The 27273-nt window shown below is 45.6% G+C and overlaps 1 protein-coding gene across 1 annotated transcript in view; it reads left to right on the forward strand.

The window, feature by feature from the left end:
* Positions 1–27273, forward strand: part of COL5A2 (collagen type V alpha 2 chain) — a 449814-nt gene that overhangs the window by 215040 nt on the left and 207501 nt on the right. Inside the window, exons 3-5 of the mRNA XM_077275667.1 lie at positions 685–698; positions 6087–6119; positions 24462–24494. Of these exons, the coding sequence (XP_077131782.1) occupies positions 685–698; positions 6087–6119; positions 24462–24494 (80 nt within the window). The remainder of the gene's footprint in view (positions 1–684; positions 699–6086; positions 6120–24461; positions 24495–27273) is intronic.

The raw sequence follows: 27273 nt of genomic DNA on the forward strand, positions 1-27273 counted from the left end.
GGATATTTTGGTACAGGCAATATCAGGACGTGTGAAACCGGCCTTAGAGTATCAGCATAACCTATGAGATTTCATTAATCTCCTGCACACAGTTTTTTTTTCAGTGAAAGTGGGCACTTTAAAAAAAAAAAAATACAGCATTTTTACCTACAGAATATAATGAGAAACTGTCAAAGCTCTGTAATAAATTCAGCCATGATATCCAACACAGAAAAAGCAATAAAAAACAGCAAAATCAGCAGCAAATAGCTGTACTTTATACACAGCATTTTTAAGACCAAGGACAAATATTTTGGCTGCAAAACAAAACTACAAAGAAGTCATGTGTTAACATAGCCTTAATGTGTTCTTTTCCTAAGTTTTTTTTTATCAGCAGCTGATTACTGAACATGTGCAGTGTACATTGACACAACAGGATGTAATCTGTGGGGTATTTTGCTCCCTTTGGGCTCCGTTCAGTCGCCGGTGCAATGGAACAGACGTCATCTCCATTTTTCTGAGTCCTATAACTATACAACATGTCAGCAGGAACCCAATACACAATTACAAGATGTCAGTATCTGCTTAAAATCTGAACATTGGAATTATAAAGAATTGAGACATTTCTCTCTTTGTACCTTATATTCAACTGGTTGGTTTATGTAATTTTTGATTATGATCTTTTTTTCTCTTTTTCACCTGTAGGTAGGGGACTAAAGGTGAGTTAAAACTGCATTAGTTATTTATCAAAGTTCTTCTGATTTATTAATGTATTTATTGAAGTTTCCTGCTGTAAACATGTTGTAAAATGTGGGGTTTGGACCATACTGCAGAAGCTGCGGCACCGCTCTTCTAAACGGAAACATGAAAAAACACAAAAACTGAGCTTGACTTGAGTTGGTACACATGCAGCACATAAACACATGTTCTCATTGGCCATAAAACACATAAAACCTACAAGAGAAAAAATGAACCCTGCTGTAACTAAGTAAATAAAAAGCAAAAAGTACATTTAAATAACACAGAGTTTGTAGTAATACTGTTTTTGATCAAAAATAGCATAAAAGCCATCCCACCATGACAAGGTAACTCTGATTGGGACAGTCCTACACTGTCTAATATTAAAAACCTTACCATGTGTCAATGTTGACCTCAATGTGAATAAGGGCAGAGAAAAGGATTGGGCCCAACCAGTGGAACACCAGTCTGGGGAAGTCTTATATACAATTTTCAGCTCAGGAAAAGGGTGGCCACACCCCGGCTTGCACAGAATGCATTAATACAAAGAAAAAACACAAAAATTGAGCATGACTTGAGTTGGTACACATGCAGCACATAAACGCAAGTTCACATTGGCCATAAAACACATAAAACCCACAAGAGAAAAAATGAGCAAAAACCCCGCTGTAAATAAGTAAATAAAAAGCAAAAAGTGCATTTAAATAACAGAGTTTTTAGTAATACTGTTTTTGATCAAAAATACAACAAAGTCATCCCACCATGACAAGGTAACTCTGATCGGGACAGTTCTACACTGTCTAATATTAAAAACCTTACCATGTGTCAAACGCTTCCTGTCTTAGCAGTGTACACTGCAGACTCTCACAAAGAACCCTGCCATACAGATCTCCTCTATCCAGATGACTGATGAAGTCACACAATAAATATGTTCTTGAACACACCTATACGAGTACCAAGTATTTCTACATCATATGTGCCCTGCTGGTGAATGTGGCACGAGTTGCCCTGATGGAGAGACTGGTATACCATGTGAATACTGCCGTACCGCCTTTGGGGCGCTATGTGGGGAGATATTTGGATATGCTCTGGGCTTATGGCTTGCTGAGAAATATGCCATAACTTGTATTAAATTCTTACCGAATGTGACAAAAATCCCTCTTTACGCATTCACACGAAATTAGCAGAGGACACAGGTATAGCAGTGGTCTCTATTACATGGGTGTCCATGTGTATGCACACTTTGGGAAAGACTGGAGGTAATGCTATACAATAAAAATGGCCATTACTTACAGAGTGAAGTCACTGCCATTCACATCCTGCCACTTTCCCCCAGGCTGCAGTGGTGATGCCCCATCTACGGCACCTGACAGCTGCTCTGGCCAGTGGTCAGGCACAGTCTATGGCAGCTTCACCGCTGAGACCAGAGTCAAGTGGCAGCAGTCACTTGTTGTAGATGGGATGTCATTTCTGCAGGCATGTAAAGAAATAACAAAGGATCAATAGAGCAGTGGTGTTGGAGTGGCAGGGACTGCAAGAGATCAGTAATGCACATTTCCTTATGCTAAAACATTACCTACCCGCAGCATCAATTTTTAAAGAAAAGAGACATTTGTGCTGATGACCTGGCCTCCCACTTTATAGAGAAAATAGACAATATCCGTCAGGAAATCCGCTCCCAATCACCAAGTTCAGTGACTCCCGTCTCTCCCTGCATCTCCCCTGGCTCACTGTCCACATTTGTTCCCATCACAGAAGAAGAAGTCTCCAGGCTCCTCTCTTCTTCTTGTCTGACTACATGCACTACCGACCCCATTCCCTCTCATCTCCTCCAGTCTCTCTCTCCAGTCGTCACTACGGTACTCACCTCTACAATCTTTAATCTCTCACTCTCCTCAGGCATTTTCCTGTCCTCCTTCAAACACTCTATCATTACTCTGTTACTAAAGAAACCCGCCCTCGACCCATCCTGCACAAATAACTAAAGACCGGTCTCCAACCTCCCCATCATCTCTAAACTCTTGAAATGCCTAATCTACTCCCACCTTACCCGTTACCTCTCCATTCACTCCCTCCTAGACCCTTCACAGTCCGGCTTCCGCCCTCTACACTCGACAGAAACTGCACTCATCAAAGTGACCAACGACCTTCTGACAGAAAAATGTAACGGTGACCACTCTCTGCTCATTCTTCCCAATCTCTCTGCAGCTTTCGACACTGTTGACCACCTTCTCTTACTCTCTAGGCTCCAGTCACTAGGCATTAAGGACACTGCTCTCTCCTGGTTCTCCTATCTTTCTGACCACTCCTTCAGTGTTCTGTTCTCTGGCTCCACTTCGTCTCCTCTTCCTCTCACTGTCGGGGTACCCCAGGGCTCAGTCCTTGGCCCCCTTCTCTTCTCCCTCTACACAGCCCCAATTGGACAGACCATCAGCAGATTTCAGTACCATCTTTATGCCGACGACAAACAGCTATACACGTCATCCCCTGGCCTTACTCCTGCTGTACTACAGAACACCACTGACTGTCTGTCCGCAGTCTCCGACATCATGTCCGCTCTCTATCTGAAACTCAACCTCTCCAAAACTGAACTTCTTCTGCTCCCACCATCTACTAACCTCCCTAAACCTGACGTTTCCCTCTCCGTGGGTGGCACCATAATAACACCCCAGCAGCAGGCGCGCTGTCTGGGTGTTATGTTTGACTCCAATCTCTCCTTCACATCCCATATACAATCTCTTGCCCGCTCGTGCCACTTACACCTAAAAACATCTCTAGAATCCGCCCTTTTCTCACTATAGAAACAACAAAAACTCTCACTGTCGCCCTGATCCACTCCCGCCTGAACTACTGCAACGCTCTATTAATTGGCCTCCCCCTCACTTGACTTTCCCCCTCTCCAGTCTATCCTTAATGCAGCAGCCAGGGTTGTCTATCTAGCTAATCATTTCTCGGACGTGTCCGCTCTTCGCCAGTCATTACACTGGCTGCCCATTCATTACAGGATACAATTCAAAGTACTTGTTCTCACCCACAAAGCTCTTCACAGTGTGGCACCCACTTACATCTCCTCCCTCATTTCTGTCTATCGGCCTAACCGGCCTGTGCGCTCTGCAAATGACTCTCGACTAACCTCTGCACTAATCTGTTCCTCCCACACCCGACTCCAAGACTTCTCCCGTGCTGCGCCAATCCTCTGGAATGCTCTACCCCAAGAAATAAGGACCATCCACAATTTGCACAGTTTTAGGCGCTCCCTCAAAACACATTTGTTCAGAGCGGCCTATCATGTTCCCTAATCAGTTATTTTATGTTTGTGTGTAGCCCATTCACTACTCCCATCTATCCTCCACTCCCTGAAGATGGCTGGACCATCATTGTAAATACATCATTGTAAATACACATCTGTACTTTGTATCTCCCCCACCTCAGAAGAGAACATTCTATGCATGTCATGAGGGCCACAGATCAGGGGATAGAAGTGAATGAGCTGAGCCTGCCTAGAGCTCCCACTGTGTCTGCAGCATGTTTTTCTCTAGACAGCCATGTATAGAAGAGAATATGCTGCGCTTGTCACCAGGGCCATAGATCAGGGGACAGGAGTGTATGAGTTGGGCCTGCCCAGAGGTCTGACTGTGTCTGCAGCATGTTTTTCTCTAGACAGCCTTGTATAGAAGAGAACATGCTGAGCTTGTCACCAGGGCCACAGATCAGGGGACAGAAGTGCATGAGTTGGGCCTGCCCAGAAGTCCTACTGCCTCTGCAGCATGTTCTTCTCTAGACAGCCTTGTGTAGAAGAGAACATGCTAAGCTTGCCACCAGGGCCAAAGATCAGGATTTCAGAGAGACCTGTTAGGAGCAAGGGTCCCGGAGAGCTTGTGTGGAAAGCAGACATGCAGTCTGTGCCATGGTGACAAGTGCAACTGTAGCCTGTTCTCTTCTACCCTAGGGTGTAAAGTTAAAGGGAACCTGTCACCCCGTTTTTTGAAGATGAGCTAAAAATACCGTTAAATAGGGGCAGAGCTGGGCGTTACATTAGTGTCTTTGTGTGCCTTTATAACCTACCTAAGCTGCCGAAATACCTTTGTAAAGTCGCCGTTTTCTGCTGTCACTCACGCTGGTCTGGTCATATGGGCGTGGTGACAGCGCTGTTTCTCCCCCAGAAACCTGCTCATCATTACGTTGGTGGCGTAGTGGTGTGCGCATGTCCAAAGCGAAGATCCACTGCCCAGGAGATTCAAAACAGCTCGGTCTTCGCTATTCGCCGTTTACCGGTGGGCGCGGCCATCTTTCCTGTGGCCGCGCGTGCGCAGATGGAGCGCTTTGCTGCCCGGGGCTTCAGGAAAATGGCCGCCGCGATCTCCATCTGCGCACGCGCGGAATCCCGCGGCCATTTTCCTGAAGCCCCGGGCAGCAGAGCGCTCCATCTGCGCACGCGCGGCCACAGGAAAGATGGCCGCGCCCACCGGTAAACGGCGAATAGCGAAGACCGCGCTGTTTTGAATCTCCTGGGCAGTGGATCTTCGCTTTGGACATGCGCACACCACTACGCCACCAACGTAATGATGAGCAGGTTTCTGGGGGAGAAACAGCGCTGTCACCACGCCCATATGACCAGACCAGCGTGAGTGACAGCAGAAAACGGCGACTTTACAAAGGTATTTCGGCAGCTTAGGTAGGTTATAAAGGCACACAAAGACACTAATGTAACGCCCAGCTCTGCCCCTATTTAACGCTATTTTTAGCTCATCTTCAAAAAACGGGGTGACAAGTTCCCTTTAAGTACGGTACACACTAGAGTCACAGTGAGAGCGCTGAGCAGACCACGCTCATGCACTTCTCTCACTGTGGCCACTGTATACAAACTGACCACATGTATTCTATGTTGACTGCTCTCCCCCTGCAAACATAGTTGGGGGATCTATTCTCCAGATTTGGAGCACAGGTCTGTGCACTTGGCAAACCATACAGTGAAGATATGGAGTACGGATCTATGCACCTAACCACTATTTTCATGAAAGATAATGAACCTTATTACAAAATATAAAAGTAAATTACATTTCTAGTTTAAAAATAAGCAAAAAAAAACTTGCAGTACAATTTGTATGCTCCTTGAGCATCTGAGCACACTAAGGTACTAAAGTCAAATTGTAATGACTTGTCCTATTCTTGCCATACTACAACATATTGTTAACCTAAGAGATAATTTTTTTCTTCTTTAAAAAATAAATGGAATGTAATTAAAAGTTAATATACAGTTTTCATCTTTAAGTTATATTTCTGAAGGAGAAGACGTGTCACTCTGTTATTCTAAAGCATTTTACCATTATCTTTTTCTAAATGGATCTGTATACATTGTGTTCTTTTAGGGCCAAAAAGGAGAACCTGGTGATGTGCCTTCTGTAAGTTTTTGTAGTTTTTAGTGCTTTGATTTGATCAAAATGATGTAAATGAAATGTGTCATACAGTAACTCCAGTAAATTAAATACATATAAAATATATTGGCAGAATTTAAGCCATTAAAGAGAATCTGTCACTTGCTCAAAAAATTGCATTAAATACTTTTGAAAAATCTCTGCGCTCCACTGATCCAGACACTACATTTTTTACATTTTGTGCTCCATTGCACATTAACATTTATTGCTTTTGGAGCTCAATATGTGAAATCTTTGCTTGCAGTCAAACTTGGCATTTCATCCGAATTTTCTCTGGGGGTGTGCACCTTCACCTCTCTCTTCCAGATGCTGTCAATCACAGCTCATCAGCATCTAAGACTGATAGACTGCTAGATCAGCTGCTGAGTTGCGATTGTCAGTGTTTGGTAGGGGTGAAAGTGCAAGCTCCCAGAGAAGACTGAAGAAATGTGGAGTTGGAGTGCATGCAGAAATTTCACAAATTGCACTCAAACAGTAATACATGTGAATATCTCTGCAATGGAGCAATGCAACAAGGAAAAAAAAGCAACAGAATCAGAGGAGCTCAGCCTCAGAGATATTTACAAGGCATTTAACCACTTTTTGAGCAAGAGACAGATGAATTAGGTGTATAAAAACTTTAACATATTGTTTGGTTACCTGCTAAGAGGTATTTTAATTTCAAGCTGCCATGCGAAAGAAACACTCCCATCAAAGTTTGTATCCTCTTAATATATTGCAATCATCATATTATATAGCTCTGTGTACTTCTAATTGTTCATTTTACCTTTCTACCCAGCAAATTCTTCTGTTTTCCTTTAAGGCCCCGTCTCACTTAGCGACGCTAAAGCGATCCCGACAACGATACGACCTGTCAAGGATCGTTGCTGCGTCGCTATGTGGTCGCTGGTGAGATGTCAAACAGTGAGATCTTCCCAACGATCGCTGCTGCGATCTCACTGTTTGACATCTCACCAGCAACCTGTAGCGACCTGTACAACGATGTCACATGGGAGCTATTATGACGATTCAGTGTCTGAGTCGTCAACGAGGTCGTTGGTAAGGTGTCAAACACAGCGATGTGTGCTACCCAGCGGGACCTCAACGATCAAAAAACGGTCCAGGCCATTCCGACACGACCAGCGATCTCACAGCAGGGGCCTGGTCGCTGCTACGTGTCACACATAGCGAGATCGCAACTGAGGACGCTGTTGCGTCACAAAACTTGTGACTCAGCAGCGATCTCGCTAGCGATCTCGCTAAGTGAGACGGGGCCTTTAGGCTTACGGCATTACTTGGTTAAAGAAAAACTTGATGAATCTTTTTAAGCTCTCTGTAGAAACAGGAGGTCAACTTTCCCTGCATGAGTCATCTTCCTCTAAGTTCTGACCCAGCAGGGACTTTGCATGAGTCAGCATTAAAACTACAAATCTACATCACTGTAGAGATAAGAGACTTTCTGCTCCTAAATAGAGTTAAGGCCTCTTTCACACTTGCGTCGGTACGGGGCCGTCGCAAACCGTCGGCCCAACGTACCGACGCGCATTGTGAAAATTATGCACGACGTGGGCAGCGGATGCAGTTTTTCAACGCATCCGCTGCCCATTCTAAAGTCCGGGGAGGAGGGGGTGGAGTTCCGGCCGTGCATGCGAGGTCAGAAATGGCGGATCCGACGGCCGAAAAAACATTCACTTGAACGTTTTTTCGTACCGACGGTCCGCCAAAACACGGCGGATCCAGTGCACAACGGACGCGACGTATGTCCATACGTTGCGATCCTTCGGCAATACAAGTCAATGGGCAAAAAACGCATCCTGCGAGCACATTTGCAGGATCCGTTTTTTTTGCCCAAGCTGACGGATTGCGACGGAGGCCCCCCAACGCTGGTGTGAAAGAGGCCTTAGAAGGATTCAGCTAGCCTGTTTTTACTCATGAAGTAATACGCTGAAAGGCTCAGTGCTTTCTCTTTAATTACTCTGTATGTCCAGGAATAAACCAGAAGTCATTTTAGACGCAACTAATTGTTCTGTCTGGTGTATTTCTCCATGCACATATAACATCTGCCCACGATTTGGCCTCAGACAATTAAGAAGGCTCACACCTTTTTGTGGGAACATCAACAATGTTATTGACCGAATGGAAAGGGAGAAATTAACTGGCAAAAGGGCAAAACTAGCAATTATAAGTACACAGTGCTGTATAAAGTGTGACTGTGGCCTTAGAGTTGTAGTCACTGTTTCTGTTCTGCAAAAATAATTGTAAGTAAATATACTAAGTGTGATGCATCCTTGTTTGGCTAAACAGCTCAGTGCACCATTCCACCCACTGGTTTTTCGTGCCACTGCATCCACTGGTGACTGACAAGTGCAAGTTTGTTTTAGCCTTCTCTGCAGACAGTGCTCACTCCAGGGACGCCAGTGCTGTCAATCACCAATGTGGAGGGGGCATGCAAAACCGGTGGGGTGACTTATCAGCCTCTGGCCACACCAAGGTTGCAGCAAGCTCCCTAATAAGCATATTTTTCCTGCAGAATGGAGGCAGAAAATATGTGATTTTTGTACCCAGACCAATATTGTTCATTTTTTTTTACTGACCAAATCTGCATGTGAAAAAATCCCAGCATGTACTAGTTTTTTGTAAATCAGAGGAGACTCGCACATTCAAGTTTATGAGCATGTGAAAAAATGAGATGCCATATGAAGCCACAGTCTAGCATCCAGTTTCTACAGATAATTTGCAATTCTATTATAATAGAAACTTTAAATGGTCCTGTACATAATTAATAGCTGCTGCTATCCACATTGTATGTGGATTGCACATGGATGAAAAGTGAGAAAAAAAATCATCCCACTGTTCTGGATGAAACTCACATGTGAATCTTTCCTAAATTAGAGAGTCAATCTTTATAATGTGGTGTCATTTCATTGATAAATATAGTACAGTAGATTGACTAAAGCTTATTGTTTAGCAGAAGTGTGGATGCAGTTGCAGGATTCAGCCTATTTGGTCCAATTCACACAGTTGAGGGCAGCAGTTGCCTCTTTTAACGCAATTTAAAGAAGCACTACTATCAAAGATTTTATCCTCAATATATTGCAGTCATCCTGTTATATACCACTGTGTTCTTACAATTGCTCATTTTGCCTTTCTACCCAGCTAAGGGTATGTTCCCACAGTCAGAAAACGCTGCAGGCTGGATGCTGTGTACATCCGCAGCATCCTACCCACAGCATCCAGATGTTACAGCATAGTGGATGGGATTTCAAGAAATCCCATGTCCACTATACGTGCACTGTCACCCGCGGTTCACCCGCGGAGACGGACATGCGGCACGTCTTTCCAGACCGTAGCATGTCTATTTATCTTGCGCAGATGCTCAGTCTCCACAAAATAAATTTCACCGTACAATGTATTGGGCACTGTGATTCCTCACGATTCAATGAACACAGGTGGAATCACCTGCGTTCAAAAGCTGGCAGTGCTTTGGATGCAGTGGACATGTGCTGCATCCAAAGTGCTGCCTAATACTGAACGTGTGTGTGGTGCCCCTGAAGGTCCAGTCACCACAGAGGTACTGCATCTCAGCCAGAGGTGTGGTGCCCCAACTCTTTGGTAAGGAGGGGACACTGTACAGAACCCTAACACTTGCACCCATCGCTAGACCTCTCCAGGCCAGGGAGGGATTAGGTAGGTAGGGTGTGGGTGGAGAGAGTAGACAAGGGGAGGAGAGTGATAAAAAGTGAGGAGTCTGGTGAGGAGAAGAGAGCAGACATGTGAGATGGTTGGAGCTGGGGACTGGAGCTGGTAGGATCTCGTCCCAGCACAAGAGAGAGAACAGGAGAGAGAGAAGGGAGAGCAGCTCCCAGAAAGAATGAAGGGGTCCTAGGGGCACAGGAAGTGTTGAAACCACCCGTGGGGCCCACATCCATGCTGACCATTGCCAGGTTGAGGGACCAGGTCGCACTAGGGGACCTGGCCCCTGATCTAGGGGAGGAAATACAAGTCACAGTTAGGAACACAGAGGCTGTCGTGTCTACAAGTGCAACAGCCATATGCACATCTATTTCACTGAAAAGGTAGACCCAAAGGGTCTAGGGGACACTGAAGACATCGCCCGACAGGATCCGTGACTACCGGCTTGGGACACTGGGGGTGAAGCGCAGGGCAGGAGAGGTGAGAGCCAGTACTGTGGGTGGGCCAGGAAAGGCACATACTAAGGGGGTTCTGAACAAGTGCCTCAAGTTACTGGAGAGCCGTCTGGACCACTAACCCGGAGGACACAGTACCCGGCTGGATACCGTACTCAAATTGTGAGTAAAACGTGAAGACTGCATCCTGCTGCGTCCTCTGAATTATTTGCTGCATCACCTGCCCTGCACCCTATCCATCATCACCATCTTTAATAAAATAACTGCCCTCAGACTAAGCTTTACCTGTGGAGAGCTGTAACAACTCTATTGCATCACCATCAGCCCCAGCGGTCTCTTTAAGCAGCGTCGGCCATCCCCAGCCGAGTACCACAGGTGGCGTCTCGAACAATCCCCTTTCCTATATAAACTTTATTCCCATCATCCATTCCATATATTTCTTTAATTGCATGCCCAGGGCCACGGACCGGGTCACCGCTGCCATGTCCACCCCTTTAAGAACCATCCGACCCGGTTCCAAATGCCCCACGGCCCTAGCGGGTGGCGCTGCTATTCTGGCGTCATGAACAGGATGGCCAGATCTGATAAATCGAGTCCTCTGCGCCATGGACTTTGTTAAGCTGCTTAGTTGCCGCCATTGTTGCGCCATGTAGTGTGCGAGAGATGGAGGAGATGAGTTGTCGTGGGCAGAGCTCAGGAGAGAGAGCGTGAAAATGGTACCCGCCCACTGTAAAGAATTGAATGCAGAAAGAACTTGTCTGTCAGTGAGATGGATCTGCCTCCTGATATCGCTGGCGGGAAAGAAGAGGAGGAACCACCCACGAAAGAGAGCGAAGAAGAAGCACACGGGAAAGCGTGGGACCAGCATGGCAAAATGCTACCCGGTGGATGAGATGGCGGACGGAGGTCAAAAGCTGCGAGAGTGTACAGAGGGAGAATTGGATTTCTCCAGCCAGCGAGATGAAGCCCCGGACCAGCTGCAAGCGGTGGATCTGGAGCTCCTCAGCGTTGAGATGGAAGAGCTGACGTGCCAACTTCTGCTGTCGCAGCTGGCTGCGGTGACAGCATGGAAGGAGGCTCTGCTGAAAAGGGTGACTACACAGAACAATATCTTGCAACCAGCGTCCTCAACCCCAGCAGTGGTGGAGAAGACCAGCACCAGAGGAGCAGGTATGAACATTGCCTCGGTAGCAGAGGAGAACTGTTGTGAACTCTGTTTTCAGGCTCCCTCTTGTGGTCACAGGTGGTATTGTGTGACTTTTGTTTTGGGCTCCCCCTGGTGGCTTTGTTTGTTATCCTGCGGGTCTGTGGCTGATCAGCTGCCTCGTTATTCACTTGGGAGTTTCCTATTTAGCTCTGTTTCACTTCCGCTTGTTGCCGGCTGCCAATGTATTCAGTGCTATTCTGATTTCTTCTGACTACCTTGCTACCAGTCTCTTCAAGAGAAGCTAAGTTTCCGTTTTGTTCATTTTTTGATCATCTGTGTTCAATATGTTTCTTGTCCAGCTTGCTAATATGTGATTTCTCAGCTTGCTGGTAGCTCTAGGGGGCTGAGTTTCTCCCCCCCCCACACCGTTAGTTGGTGTGGGGGTCTTGAATTCTCAGCGTGGATATTTTGGTAGGGTTTTTTGCTGACCGCACAGTTCTCTATCTGTTTTCTGCTATCTAGTATTAGCGGGCCTCATTTGCTGAATCTGTTTTCTTTCCTATGTGTGTCTTTTCTCCTTACCTCACCGTTATTATTTGTTGGGGGCTTCCTATATCATTGGGGTTATTTCTCTTGAGGCAAGTGAGGTCTTGCTTTCTCTTTAGGGGTAGTCAGTTTCTCAGGCTGCGTCGAGACATCCAGGATTTTAGGCACGTTCACCGGCTACCTTTAGTGTGTTTGGATAGGATCAGATTTGCAGTCAGTCCAGTTACCACCTCCCTAGAGCTTGTTCTTTGCTTAGTAACTTAGCTGGTATTTCCTGTGATCCCCAGTCACTGGGATCATAACAGAGAACCTGGTGGGACCTTTGGGACCCCCTCTGACCATAGGACCCGGCCAGGGAGCGATATATATAACCTGGGACTGGATTGCAGACCTAGAGGGTACGCTGGTGGAGCAGATGCTACCTGAACCCTTGCCCTGGGAGGTGCATGTTAAAGGGGGGGCGATCTGCTGGAAACACTCGGAGACAGACTTTATGGGGTTTCCGGAGCAGGCCCAAGCAGGGGCAAATCATGTGGAGACCATTAGCAGGGAGGACTACTGCCGGTGGCAGGTGCTGAAGTTAGAGGCGGAGGAAAGGGAGCACAGGGCCAGGTGGGAGGCCATGGCAGAGCTCAACATGCAGGCCATGGCCCTGACCCACAAGGTCAGACCTGCTGATCGGGGCCTGCTAAGGCAGGGCACTGTGGTCTCTTTTAATCTGAACAAGGGCTGTGGATTTATCAGGGAGTCTGGAGAGTCCTCGGAACTCTTTGTGAACCGCCGGGACGTGGAGTTGCATCTCTTAAAGGGACATCATGCCGTGGCCTTTACCCGGGAGATCAGGTGACATTCACTCGGCATAGGGGTGAAAGGAGGTGGTATGCCGTCGATGTAAAAAGATGCACAGGAGTAGCAACCGAAACCGCGGCGTACATACAAGCAGCGCAGACCCTAGTTGGTGAACTAGCCCCGTTGGTATCACCCGCTGTGGTACAGGAAAAAGAACTTTCCCAAGCAGAAGGCTGTGGGCACCAGGAACTGCCCTGGAAAAGAAAGTGAATAAGATGGCAGAAAGACAATGTTAAAAGTTGATAGTTGGTTAACTTGGTTATGTTTGTGCAGTAAGGTTTTGCTAACTTGAAGACATTGTGATCATGAACAGTGAGTGATCAGCACTTCATTGTGAATAGTTAGCACTTAAAGTGATCCTTCTGTTTTGCACTTTTAAATATTTTAATTGTTACACTTAAGAAAATTACCTCCCATAAAGGGAAGAAAAGTTAATGTGTTACCTGCTTACCTGTTGAAATGCATTTCACAAAATTTGTCTGTGTTCACCTGTTTTGCTGTGTTCCAGCTCGGGAAGTGCTGTGCTTAATGGGGGGGGGGGGGGGGCTTCAGATATGTGGCACCCCTGAAGGTCCAGTTGCCACAGAGGTACTGCATCTCAGCCAGAGGTGTGGTGCCCCAACTCTCTTGTAAGGAGGGGACACTGTATACAGGACCCTAACACTTGCTCCTATCACTAGACTTCTCCAGACCAGGGAGGGATTAGGTAGAGGGTGTGGGTGGAGAGAGTGGACAAGGGGAGGCGAGTGATAGAAAGTGAGGAGTCTGGTGAGGAGGAGAAGAGAGCAGACATGTGAGACTGTTGGAGCTGGAGCTAGTGGTAGGAGCTCGTCCCAGCACTACAGAGAGAAGGGAGAGCAGCTCCCAGAAAGAATGAAGGAGTCCTAGGGGCACGGGAAGTGTGGAAACCACCCATGGGGCCCACATCTACACTGACCATGACCAGGTGGTAGGTCAAGGTCGCAGTAGGGGAACCAGCCACTGATCTAGTGGGGAAACTACAAGTCAGTTAGGATCCCGGAGGCTGTCATGTCTGAAAGTGCAACAGCCAAATGCACATCTATTTAGCTGAAAAGGTTGACACAGAGAGTCTAGGGGACACTGAAAATGTTGCCTGTTGTGAAATTGGATTTTGGGCTCCCCCGGTGGCCACTGGTGGAATTGAACTTGTGTGCATCATCCCCTCTGTTCACCTGTTCCCATCAGGATGTGGGAGTCGCTATTTAACCTTGCTCCTCTGTCACTTCCATGCCGGTCAACATTGTAATCAGAAGCCTTTCTGTGCATGTTCCTGCTACCAGACAACTTCCAGCTAAGTCGGACTTTTGTCCTTGTTTGTTTTTTGCATTTTGTTCCAGTTCACAGCTGCAGTTTCGTTTCTGTGTCTGGAAAGCTCTTGTGATCTGAAATTGCCACTCTGATGTTATGAGTTAATACTAGAGTCTTAAAGTAATTTCAGGATGGTGTATTGATAGGGTTTTCAGCTGACCATGAAAGTACCCTTTCTGTCTTCCTGCTATCTAGTAAGCGGACCTCGATTTTGCTAAACCTATTTTCATACTACGTTTGTCATTTTCATCTTAAATCACCGCCAATATATGTGGGGGCCTCTGTCTGCCTTTCGGGGAAATTTCTCTAGAGGTGAGCCAGGACTATATTTTCCTCTGCCAGGATTAGTTAGTCCTCCGGCCGGCGCTGGGCGTCTAGGGATAAAACGCAGGCTACGCTACCCGGCTACTGTTAGTTGTGCGGCAGGTTTAGTTCATGGTCAGTTTAAGTTTCCATCCTTCCAAGAGCTAGTTCCTATGTATGCTGGGCTATGTTCTCTTGCCATTGAGAACCATAACAGTTTGACCGGCCCACAAAGGGTTAAATTAATTGGCAGAGAAAGGAGAGAAAAAAGAAGTCTGCTGAAAAATTTTTTTTTTTTTTTTTTTTTCCTTCAGTTCTGAGTGTGCTTTCAATTGAATCACTTGCAAGTCTGCCTATATTGCAGCCTTCCTCTCTCTCTCTCCTTCTAATCCTGGAATGGCTCTGTGTTCACCTGTTTAAAATGGATATTCAGAGTTTAGCTGCAGGTTTGAATAATCTCACCACGAAAGTTCAAAATTTACAAGATTTTGTTGTTCATGTTCCTATATCTGAACCTAGAATTCCTTTGCCTGAATTTTTCTCGGGGAATAGATCTTGCTTTCAAAATTTCAAAAATAATTGCAAGTTGTTTTTGTCCCTGAAATCTCGCTCTGCTGGAGATCCTGCTCAGCAGGTCAGGATTGTGATTTCCTTGCTCCGGGGCGACCCTCAAGATTGGGCTTTTGCATTGGCTCCAGGGGATCCTGCGTTGCTCAATGTGGATGCGTTTTTTCTGGCCTTGGGGTTGCTTTATGAGGAACCTCATTTAGAGCTTCAGGCGGAAAAAGCCTTGATGTACCTATCTCAGGGGCAAGATGAAGTTGAAATATACTGCCAAAAATTCCGTAAATGGTCTGTGCTTACTCAGTGGAATGAGTGCGCCCTGGCGGCGAATTTCAGAGAGGGTCTCTCTGATGCCGTTAAGGATGTTATGGTGGGGTTCCCTGTGCCTGCGGGTCTGAATGAGTCCATGACAATGGCTATCCAGATCGATAGACGTCTGCGGGAGCACAAACCTGTGCACCATTTGGCGGTGTCTACTGAGAAGACGCCAGAGAATATGCAATGTGATAGAATTCTGTCCAGAAGCGAACGGCAGAATTTTAGACGAAAAAATGGGTTGTGCTTTTATTGTGGTGATTCAACTCATGTTATATCAGCATGCTCTAAGCGTACTAAGAAGCTTGATAAGTCAGTTTCAATTGGCACTTTTCAGTCTAAGTTTATTCTATCTGTGACCCTGATTTGTTCTTTATCATCTATTACCGCGGATGCCTATGTCGACTCTGGCGCCGCTTTGAGTCTTATGGATTGGTCCTTTGCCAAACGCTGTGGGTATGATTTAGAGCCTCTTGAAACTCCTATACCTCTGAAGGGGATTGACTCCACCCCATTGGCTAGTAATAAACCACAATACTGGACACAAGTAACTATGCGAATTAATCCGGATCATCAGGAGATTATTCGCTTTCTTGTGCTGTATAATCTACATGATGTGTTGGTGCTTGGATTGCCATGGCTGCAATCTCATAACCCAGTCCTCGACTGGAACGCTATGTCTGTGTTAAGCTGGGGATGTAAGGGGATGCATGGGGACGTACCTTTGGTTTCCATTTCGTCATCTATTCCCTCTGAGATTCCTGAATTCTTGTCTGACTATCGTGACGTTTTTGAAGAACCTAAGCTTGGTTCATTACCTCCGCACCGGGAGTGCGATTGTGCCATAGATTTGATTCCGGGTAGTAAATACCCTAAGGGTCGTTTATTTAATCTGTCTGTGCCTGAACATGCTGCTATGCGAGAATATATAAAGGAGTCCTTGGAAAAGGGACATATTCGTCCTTCGTCATCTCCCTTAGGAGCCGGTTTTTTCTTTGTGTCTAAGAAAGATGGCTCTTTGAGGCCGTGTATTGATTATCGGCTTTTGAATAAAATCACGGTTAAATATCAATATCCGTTGCCACTGCTGACTGATTTGTTTGCTCGCATAAAGGGGGCCAAGTGGTTCTCTAAGATAGATCTCCGTGGGGCATATAATTTGGTGCGAATTAAGCAGGGGGATGAGTGGAAAACCGCATTTAATACGCCCGAGGGCCACTTTGAGTATTTGGTGATGCCTTTTGGCCTTTCAAATGCCCCTTCAGTCTTTCAGTCCTTTATGCATGACATTTTCCGTGATTATTTGGATAAATTTATGATCGTGTATCTGGATGATATTCTGATTTTTTCGGATGACTGGGACTCTCATGTCCAGCAGGTCAGGAGGGTTTTTCAGGTTTTGCGGTCTAATTCCTTGTGTGTGAAGGGTTCTAAGTGCGTTTTTGGGGTTCAAAAGATTTCCTTCTTGGGATACATTTTTTCCCCCTCTTCCATCGAGATGGATCCTGTCAAGGTTCGGGCTATTTGTGATTGGACGCAACCCTCTTCTCTTAAGAGTCTTCAGAAATTTTTGGGCTTTGCTAACTTTTATCGTCGATTTATTGCTGGTTTTTCTGATGTTGTTAAACCATTGACTGATTTGACTAAGAAGGGTGCTGATGTTGCTGATTGGTCCCCTGCTGCTGTGGAGGCCTTTCGGGAGCTTAAGCGCCGCTTTTCTTCCGCCCCTGTGTTGCATCAGCCTGATGTTGCTCTTCCTTTTCAGGTTGAGGTCGACGCTTCTGAAATCGGAGCTGGGGCGGTTTTGTCGCAAAGAAGTTCCGACTGCTCCGTGATGAAACCTTGTGCTTTTTTTTCTCGTAAATTTTCGCCCGCCGAGCGGAATTATGATATTGGGAATCGGGAGCTTTTGGCCATGAAGTGGGCTTTTGAAGAGTGGCGTCATTGGCTTGAGGGGGCTAGACATCAGGTGGTGGTATTGACCGACCACAAAAATTTAATTTATCTTGAGTCCGCCAGACGCCTGAATCCTAGACAGGCGCGCTGGTCGTTGTTTTTCTCTCGGTTTAATTTTGTGGTGTCATACCTACCGGGTTCTAAGAATGTTAAGGCGGATGCCCTTTCTAGGAGTTTTGAGCCTGACTCCCCTGGTAATTCTGAACCTACAGGTATCCTTAAGGATGGAGTGATATTGTCTGCCGTTTCTCCAGACCTGCGGCGGGCCTTGCAGGATTTTCAGGCGGATAGACCTGATCGTTGCCCACCTGGTAGACTGTTTGTTCCTGATGATTGGACCAGTAAAGTCATTTCTGAGGTTCATTCTTCTGCGTTGGCAGGTCATCCTGGAATCTTTGGTACCAGGGATTTGGTGGCAAGGTCCTTCTGGTGGCCTTCCCTGTCACGAGATGTACGAGGCTTTGTGCAGTCTTGTGACGTTTGTGCTCGGGCCAAGCCTTGTTGTTCTCGGGCTAGTGGATTGTTGTTGCCCTTGCCTATCCCGAAGAGGCCTTGGACGCACATCTCGATGGATTTTATTTCGGATCTTCCTGTTTCTCAGAAGATGTCTGTCATCTGGGTGGTGTGTGACCGTTTCTCTAAGATGGTCCATTTGGTTCCCCTGCCTAAGTTGCCTTCTTCTTCCGAGTTGGTTCCTCTGTTTTTTCAAAATGTGGTTCGTTTGCATGGTATTCCGGAGAATATCGTTTCTGACAGAGGAACCCAATTCGTGTCTAGATTTTGGCGGGCATTCTGTGCTAGGATGGGCATAGATTTGTCTTTCTCGTCTGCTTTCCATCCTCAGACTAATGGCCAGACCGAGCGGACGAATCAGACTTTGGAGACATATTTGAGGTGTTTTGTGTCTGCAGATCAGGATGATTGGGTTGCTTTTTTGCCTTTAGCGGAGTTTGCCCTCAATAATCGGGCCAGCTCTGCCACCTTGGTGTCTCCGTTTTTCTGTAATTCGGGGTTTCATACTCGATTTTCCTCCGGTCAGGTGGAATCTTCGGATTGTCCTGGAGTGGATGCTGTGGTGGAGAGGTTGCATCAGATTTGGGGGCAGGTGGTGGACAATTTGAAGTTGTCCCAGGAGAAGACTCAGCTTTTTGCCAACCGCCGGCGTCGGGTTGGTCCTCGGCTTTGTGTCGGGGACTTGGTGTGGTTGTCTTCTCGTTTTGTCCCTATGAGGGTTTCTTCTCCTAAGTTTAAGCCTCGGTTCATCGGCCCGTACAAGATATTGGAGATTCTTAACCCTGTGTCCTTCCGTTTGGACCTCCCTGCATCTTTTTCTATTCATAATGTTTTTCATCGGTCATTGTTGCGCAGGTATGAGGTACCGGTTGTGCCTTCCGTTGAGCCTCCTGCTCCGGTGTTGGTTGAGGGCGAGTTGGAGTACGTTGTGGAAAAAATCTTGGAATCCCGTGTTTCCAGACGGAAACTCCAGTATCTGGTCAAATGGAAGGGATACGGTCAGGAGGATAATTCTTGGGTGACTGCCTCTGATGTTCATGCCTCCGATCTGGTCCGTGCCTTTCATAGGGCTCATCCTGATCGCCCTGGTGGTTCTGGTGAGGGTTCGGTGCCCCCTCCTTGAGGGGGGGGTACTGTTGTGAAATTGGATTTTGGGCTCCCCCGGTGGCCACTGGTGGAATTGAACTTGTGTGCATCATCCCCTCTGTTCACCTGTTCCCATCAGGATGTGGGAGTCGCTATTTAACCTTGCTCCTCTGTCACTTCCATGCCGGTCAACATTGTAATCAGAAGCCTTTCTGTGCATGTTCCTGCTACCAGACAACTTCCAGCTAAGTCGGACTTTTGTCCTTGTTTGTTTTTTGCATTTTGTTCCAGTTCACAGCTGCAGTTTCGTTTCTGTGTCTGGAAAGCTCTTGTGATCTGAAATTGCCACTCTGATGTTATGAGTTAATACTAGAGTCTTAAAGTAATTTCAGGATGGTGTATTGATAGGGTTTTCAGCTGACCATGAAAGTACCCTTTCTGTCTTCCTGCTATCTAGTAAGCGGACCTCGATTTTGCTAAACCTATTTTCATACTACGTTTGTCATTTTCATCTTAAATCACCGCCAATATATGTGGGGGCCTCTGTCTGCCTTTCGGGGAAATTTCTCTAGAGGTGAGCCAGGACTATATTTTCCTCTGCCAGGATTAGTTAGTCCTCCGGCCGGCGCTGGGCGTCTAGGGATAAAACGCAGGCTACGCTACCCGGCTACTGTTAGTTGTGCGGCAGGTTTAGTTCATGGTCAGTTTAAGTTTCCATCCTTCCAAGAGCTAGTTCCTATGTATGCTGGGCTATGTTCTCTTGCCATTGAGAACCATAACAGTTGCCCGACAGGATCCGTGACTACCGGCTTGGGATACTGGGGGTGATGCGCAGGGCAGGAGAGGTGAGAGCCAGCGCAGTGAGTCGGACAGGAAAGGCACATACTAAGGGGGCTCTGGACAAGTGCCCCAAGTTACTAGAGAGTCGGCTGGACCACTAACCTGGAGGACACAGTACCCGGCTGGATACCGTACTCGAACTGTGAGTAAAACATGAAGACTCCACACTGCTGTGTTCCCTGAATTATTTGCTGCGTCAACTGCCCTGCACCCTATTTATCATCACCATCTTTAATAAAATAACTGAAAACACAAGGATCCCTAAAATACAACCTTTAATTGTTAAAGTTAAAACCTTATTTTTCCAAATTTTAAAGACATTAAGACATATACATATTACCAAGGGAAGTATAAAAATATGGACTATCTGACCCTGTCAGGTGCCCTAGTACTGGACCCTACCTGACTGCGGAGGTTGGCACCCTAAGTTTCAGCGGTAGGCGCCCCCGCTCCACGACGGCTATCCCTGATAGCCCTATACAGTCCCTATGGTCATTAAAAAATCCAATATGTTCATTACACAACAAAGTGAAAGAAATATAAAAAACTCAAAAAAAAAAGAAAAAATTAAACAACAAAAAATCAAAAAAACAAAACTCAGCAAAAAAACACAAACATTTGTTTTTTTTATCCCAAATAGACCCCAAATGGGGTATAAATATAAATGTATGTAAAACAGATAGTTGGGCAAAAAAATGTGTCAATGTCTCATTTATCCAAAATATTCAATAGTAAAGGGCCGCTCCAAACGACTCATGCAATAATCAAGTCAGCCCTGCGAATACATGTATCCGACAATCAGCATAGTCAAATTACCCTTTATATTAGTAATGGAGCAGTAAACTCAAAAAGAAAAAGCCAAAAACAAAAAAACATCCCACAGAGATCATTAAAGCATATTTCCATACATATACAATTAGATGGCAACACCCCATTAGTCATAATTCAATCTGTACAATACATAAAGCGCTTTTACTCATCTGATTCCCAATGTTCCATCTCAGGCGCTAGGGGCGACCATTATGTCAAGTCACCTAAGGGACCTCCAGTGGGGATGTCATCCCTAGTAATACCCGACGCGTTTCCCCCCCGTGGGAATAATGGGGGTTCATCAGGGGTTGTGTACCGTTCGGATAATGAGAGGATCCCGCTTTGTCTTTGCTTGGTGGTTTTCCGTGTTAATAAAATAACTGCCCTGGGACTAAGCTCTACCTGTAGAGAGCTGTAACAACTCTGCTGCATTACCATCAGCCCCAGTGGTCTCTTTAAGCAGCGTCGGCCATTCCTAGCGGAGTACCACAGGTGACGTCATGAGCAATCCCCTTTCCTATATAAACTTTATTCCAATCATCCATTCAATATATTCCTTTAATTGTGTGCCCAGGGCCACGGACCGGGTCACCACTGCCGTGACCACCCCTTTAAGAACTGTCCGACCCGGGTCTGAGTACCCCACGGCCCTAGCGGGTGGCGCTGCATGTGCACATACCCTGAATCTTCTCTTTTCTCTGCTCTATGTAGAAACAGGAAATCTCTTCACCGTAAAGAAATCATCCCCCTCTTCAACTCCTGACCCAGCTGCTCCACCCCTCACCCATATCACAGATTTTTGCAGTGACCTATGAGTCATGAAGGAAAAATTGATCTCAAATTTCTATATAGAGCTTAGAACAGATCTGCGCAAACTCCTTTGTGTAATTTTTAAAATCTAAAAAATGACAATATATATATATATTTTTTTGCCTAAAAAACAAAGGAAATGTTTCATCTTTAACTTTAGGCCTTTTAGATATCATGACGTCTTCAACTTGCTTTACTGTTCACAATAACAGTAATATTGACCAATGGTGCCCAAACTTTTATATGCCACTGTATAAATAGGAGGCTATGTGGGAGCTCATACTGAATGTAGGAGGCTATGTGTGGGCTCAATACTGTATATAGGAGGCTATGTGGGGGTTTAGACTGTAAATAGGGTCTATGTTGGGGCTCATATTGTATATAGGAGGCTATGTGGGGGTACACATTGTATATAAGGGGCTGTGTGGGGGTTTATGCTGTATATAGGGTCTATGTTGGGGCTCATATTGTATATAGGAGGCTATGTAGGGGCTCATATTGTATATAGGGGGCTGTGTGTGTGCGCTTATGGTATATAGGAGTCTGTGTGTAAGCTTATACAGTATTATACAGTATATAGGGTGCTGTCCGGGCTCATACGTTATATATCAGATGTCAGCATTCTTAATTCTGCTCAATATTAAGTGATACAATTAACCCCTTTCTGCCATCTGACGTACTATTCCGTCCATATGACCTGGGTCTTACTTCCCATGGACGGAATAGTACGTCATACACAATCAGCCGCGCTCACTGGGGGAGTGTGGCCGATCGCGGCCAGGTGTCAGCTGATTATCACAGCTGACACCTGGGGCTAAGTGCCAGGAGCGCTCACAGACCACTCCCAGCACTTTAGCCCCTGAAACACTGGAATCAAACAAGATTGCAGCGTTCCGGTGGCATAGAGAAGCATCACGCAGGGAGAGGGCTCCCTGCGTGCTTCCCTGAGACTCTTCTTCCTGCCAGCAGACCCCTGGATCCAAGATGGCCGCTGGATCCTGCAGGGAGGTGGCTTGTCAGTGCCTGTTGAGAGCAGGACCTGAGAAGCCTCCTTCACTGCCTGTGAGATCGCTGATCTGACACAGTGTTGTGAAAAGTGTCAGATCAGCGATCTGACTTTATACAGTAATGTCCCACCCTGGGACAATGTAAAAAAGTAAAAAAAAAATGTTATGCTGTGTAAAAATATATATTTTTTAAATTCCTAAATAAAGAAAAAAAATATTGTTCGAATAAATACATTTCTTTATGTAAATAAAAAAACAAAACAATAAAAGTACACATATTTAGTATCGCCGCGTCCGTATCAACCCGACCTATAAAACTGTCCCACTAGTTAACCCCTTCAGTCTAGTTTCCAAAATGGGATCACTTGTGGGGGATTTCTACTGTTTAGGTACATCAGGAGCTCTTCAAACGCAATGTGATGCCCGCAGACCATTCTATCAAAGTCTGTATTCCAAACGGCGCTCCCTCCCTTCCAAGCTCTGTCATGCGCCCAAACAGTGGTTCCCCTCACATATGGGGTATCAGCGTACTCAGGACAAATTGCACAACAACTTTTGGGGTCCAATTTCTCCTGTTATCTTTTGGAAAATAAAAAATTGGGGGATAAAATATAATTTTTGTGAAAAAAAATATGATTTTTTATTTTCATGGCTCTACATTATAAACTTCTGTGAAGTGCTTGGGGGTTTAAAGTGCTCACCACACATCTAGATAAGTTCCTTAGGGGATCTACTTTCCAAAATGGGGTCACTTGTGGGGGGTTTCCATTGTTTAGGCACATCAGGCATTCAATCTCAATTCCAGCCAATTTTGCATTGAAAAGTCAAACGATTCTCCTTCCCTTCCGAGCTCTGTCATGCGCGTAAACAGTGGTTTACTCCCACATAAGGGGTATCAGCGTAATAAGGACATAGTGTACAACAACTTTTGCAGTCCAACTTCTCCTGTTACCCTTGGTAAAAAAAAAAAAAAAGAATTGGATCTGAATTAATTTTTTTGTGAAAAAAATTTAAATGTTCATTTTTTTTTAAACATTCCAAAAATTTCTGTGAAGCACCTGAAAGGTTAATAAATTACTTCAATGTGATTTTGAGCTCCTTGAGGGGTGTAGTTTTTAGAATGGTGCCACTTTTGGGTATTTCCTATCATATAGACCCCTCAAAGTGACTTCAAATGTGATGTGGTCCTTAAAAAAAAATGGTGTGAAAATGAAAAATCGCTGGTCAACTTTTAACCCTTATAACTTCCTAACAAAAAAAATTTGGTTCCAAAAATTGTGCTGATACAAAGTAGACATGTGGGAAATGTTACTTATTAAGTATTTTGTGTGACATATCTCTGTGATTTAAGGGCATGAAAATTCAAAGTTGGAAAATTGCAAAATTTTCAAAATTTTCGCCAAATTTCCATTTTTTTCACAAGTAATCATAAGTAATATCAAAGAAATGTTACCACTGTCATGAAGTAAAATATGTCATGAGAAAACAGTGTCAGAATCACCAGGATCCATGGAAGCGTTCCAGAGTTATTACTTCATAAAGGGACAGTGGTCAGAATTGTAAAAATTGGCCCGGTTATTAACGTGCAAACCACAATTGGGGGTTAAAGGGTTAATATTAATATAAGAATTCATTTCAGCCTATTAGTTTGGTCCTCCACAACAGTCACGGTTTCTCATGTTGCCCTTTGGGAAAATAAATTGCCCACCCCTGGCCTAGAAGGATCCAGTTAGTTTTTAATCACATGATGCCGTAGACCTAATGGAAAACAGAAGAATTAACTGGATAATAGGGCAAAATGAGCAATTGTAAGTGCACAGTGCGATATAATATGATGGTTGTAATAAATTGAGAGGATACAAATTTTGATGGAGTGCTTCTTTAATAATTATGCAATGGCATACGAATGCAAAACCAGTTATTATTGAAATATCCATACTAAATTTTATATTGTATGTAGTAATTACCATTATCATTCCAGATCTGCTGAATATCTAGACAATAAATTCACTTAACAATGTTAAAGGAAAAGCCTGCACTTAAGATTCTGATTGAAAATTTTAAAAGTTGGAACATTTTATATCTTAATTATATTGTTTTCTTCTAGGTGTCTGGCATTCGAGGACGTCCAGGACCATCTGTGAGTACTAAATAAATCATGTAACAAACTAGCGCAAATGTGGACAGCAATAACTGAAAGTCCCTGTGTAAAAATAATGTGTGGGCTCCATCCCTTGATGTCTCCACAAAGACACACAAGCACTATTCATTGCTGCAAATATTATTTTTTAACCCCTTGGCGACCTACATACATCATAGGTCGTGTCCCTGCACTCCATGCCAGCTCTGGGGCTGAGCCTGCATGTTTTGTTGCACATGACAGCTTATTACAACCGCTGACATGTGCTCCTAACAGCCGCTGGTGGAATCGCTATCCACCCGCAGTTGTTAACATGTTAACATGTTAAGGGATGAAGCCCTGCTATGTGCAGCACAGGCAATCAGAGTATCGCAGCTTCAAGTTTCCTAAGGAGACAATTGTAGCAAGTAAAAAGTAAAAAAACAGGTTTTTTTTTTTTTTTAAAGTATAAATATAATAGTTCAAATCTCTGATGGCTTAGGGTTATGAAGTTGTTAAAAATGCTTTTGGGCTATGCTAACATCCCTGGTACTCCGGTGTAATACAATTTATTGAAGGGATTACAGGATACAGAAAAGGCTCATTATGCTAACATCCCTGGTACTCTGGTGTAATACAATTTATTGAAGGGATTAAAGGATACACAAAAGGGTTATTATGCTGCCTAGTTTGAGGTCCATAGACAAAACAGCAAAGAACTGCACTCTCATGTTATAGAGAAGTAGCAAAACTCTCAATATTATACATTTGTTATAGAAAAAAAGAGAACAATCAGACTTAACTTGTAATATGTTACATTTAAAGGATTTCCCCACTGCTAGGACAACCCCTTCTTGATCTGAATGTTTGCCCAGTTAGGATAAACACTTATATTCTTACCTCCCGTGTTGGCACTGTTACAGTGGTGCGGATCAAGTGAGGTTGATAAGTCACGTGAGCCCCCTGCCAATAAACGCTGGTTTCACTGTCTCCACCTTTGGGCATATAAGTAATCAAGCAGAGCTGAGCGGCCAGCCACAGTTCTCACCCCTTCTTGATTACTTGTATGTCTGAAGGCTAAAGGCTGGGACAGTGACGCCAGCACTGATTGGGCACAGGGCTCTCATGTCTTAACAGCCTCACGTCAGCCCCGGGAACACGAGTGTTGACACTGCTGTAATGGCGCAGTCACAAGAAGTGATTATAGGTGTTTTTATTTTAAAGGGTCAAACATTCAGGTTGAGAATGGGTTGTCCTAGCAGTGGACACCCCCTTTAATGGAGACATGCCTCTAAACCTAAATGACATTCAGACACTAAAACCTATCCTGTCAGGAACGGAGAATATCCACTGTAACAACCCTGCCGGCATCACTGCATGGCCTCCCATCTCCCACCTGCATTACTCACAAACTCACTCACTTCTCCGGGCCATGCTGTGAGTTCTCTCTGGTGCCAGTTCCATGCTGTGTGCCTCATGTCTCCTGCTTGCTCTGTGCATGCTTTCTGTCTGTGTGCATAGGGGGCGGCGCTGGCAATTCCTGTTTCTTATTGAGACTGTGTGCACCTTGTTAGGTATCCCCGGCCAATTACCATGAGGCCTCCTGTACTTAAAACATCCCCACCCATTTATGGGGGCTTGTGAAACTTACTTCCTCAGTCAGTGTCTCGCTGCTGAGGTGCCAGGTCCCGTCTTTGTTACTTCTGTGACTGCTACCCAGTGGGGCGTTGTACCCTGACCTGTACCTGTGTTCTATTACTCCTGTGTCTGCCACCTAGTGGGGCATCGTACCTTGGCCTGTAATTGTCTTTGGTTACTCCTGTGTCTGCCACCCAGTGGGGCATTGTACCCTGGCCTGTACCAGTCTTCGGTTTCTCCTGTGTCTGCCAACCAGTGGGCATCGTACCCTGGCCTGTACCTGTTTGCGGTTACTCCTGTGTCTACCACCCAGTGGGGCATCGTACCCTGGCCTGAACCTGTCTTCGGTTTCTCCTGTGTCTGCCACCCAGTGGGGCATCGAACCCTTGCCAGTGTCCTTGCTTCAGTGCATTGTCCCGTTCCTGATCCTGTTTCTGCCTAGTCCTATTCCTGTGTACGTTCGTATCCCTGTCTTGGCTTCTTTTCTCTGCTGTTCGTACCTCCATGTTCTCTTTCTCTGCTCTGCTCGCCACAACCTGTAGCTCTGCGCCTCTCTGCTCTGTTCACAACAACCTGTGGCTCTATGATCTTGCTCTGCTCTTTGCTCCGTATCCTCTAGATTTGCTCTACTCTTGGCTCCACACTCTGCAGCTTTGCTCTGCTCTCGTCTCGTCTGCACTGTGTGGCTTTGCTCTGCTCTCGGCTCTGCACTCTGTGGCTTTGCTCTGCTCTCGGCTCTGCACTCTGTGGCTTTGCTCTGCTCTTGGCTCTACACTCTGTGGCTTTGCTCTGCTCTCGGCTCTGCACTCTGTGGCTTTGCTTTGCTCTTGGCTCTGCACTCTGTGGCATAGCTCTGCTCTCGGCTCTGCACTCTGTGGCTTTGCTCTCCTCTCGGCTCTACACTCTTGGGCTCTGCTCTTGCTCTGCTGCTCCGCTCTGCGGCTCTGCTCTACTCTCGTGCTGCGGCTCCGCTCCCTGCGGTTCTACCCTGCTCCGCTCCTTGCGGTTCTGCCTTGCTCCTGCTCTTAGCCCCGCCTCCTGTGGTTCTGCTTTGCATTAGCTCTTGCTGTCTTGCTCTCCCTCCTTTCTGCAACTGTCTGAACAGGTTCCTAGCTGTTCTCAGATACCCCCTGTCTGAACAGATCCCTACCTGTTCTCAGAT

The sequence above is a fragment of the Ranitomeya variabilis genome, chromosome 7 (genome assembly GCF_051348905.1).
Source record: "Ranitomeya variabilis isolate aRanVar5 chromosome 7, aRanVar5.hap1, whole genome shotgun sequence".
Taxonomy (NCBI): domain Eukaryota; kingdom Metazoa; phylum Chordata; class Amphibia; order Anura; family Dendrobatidae; genus Ranitomeya; species Ranitomeya variabilis.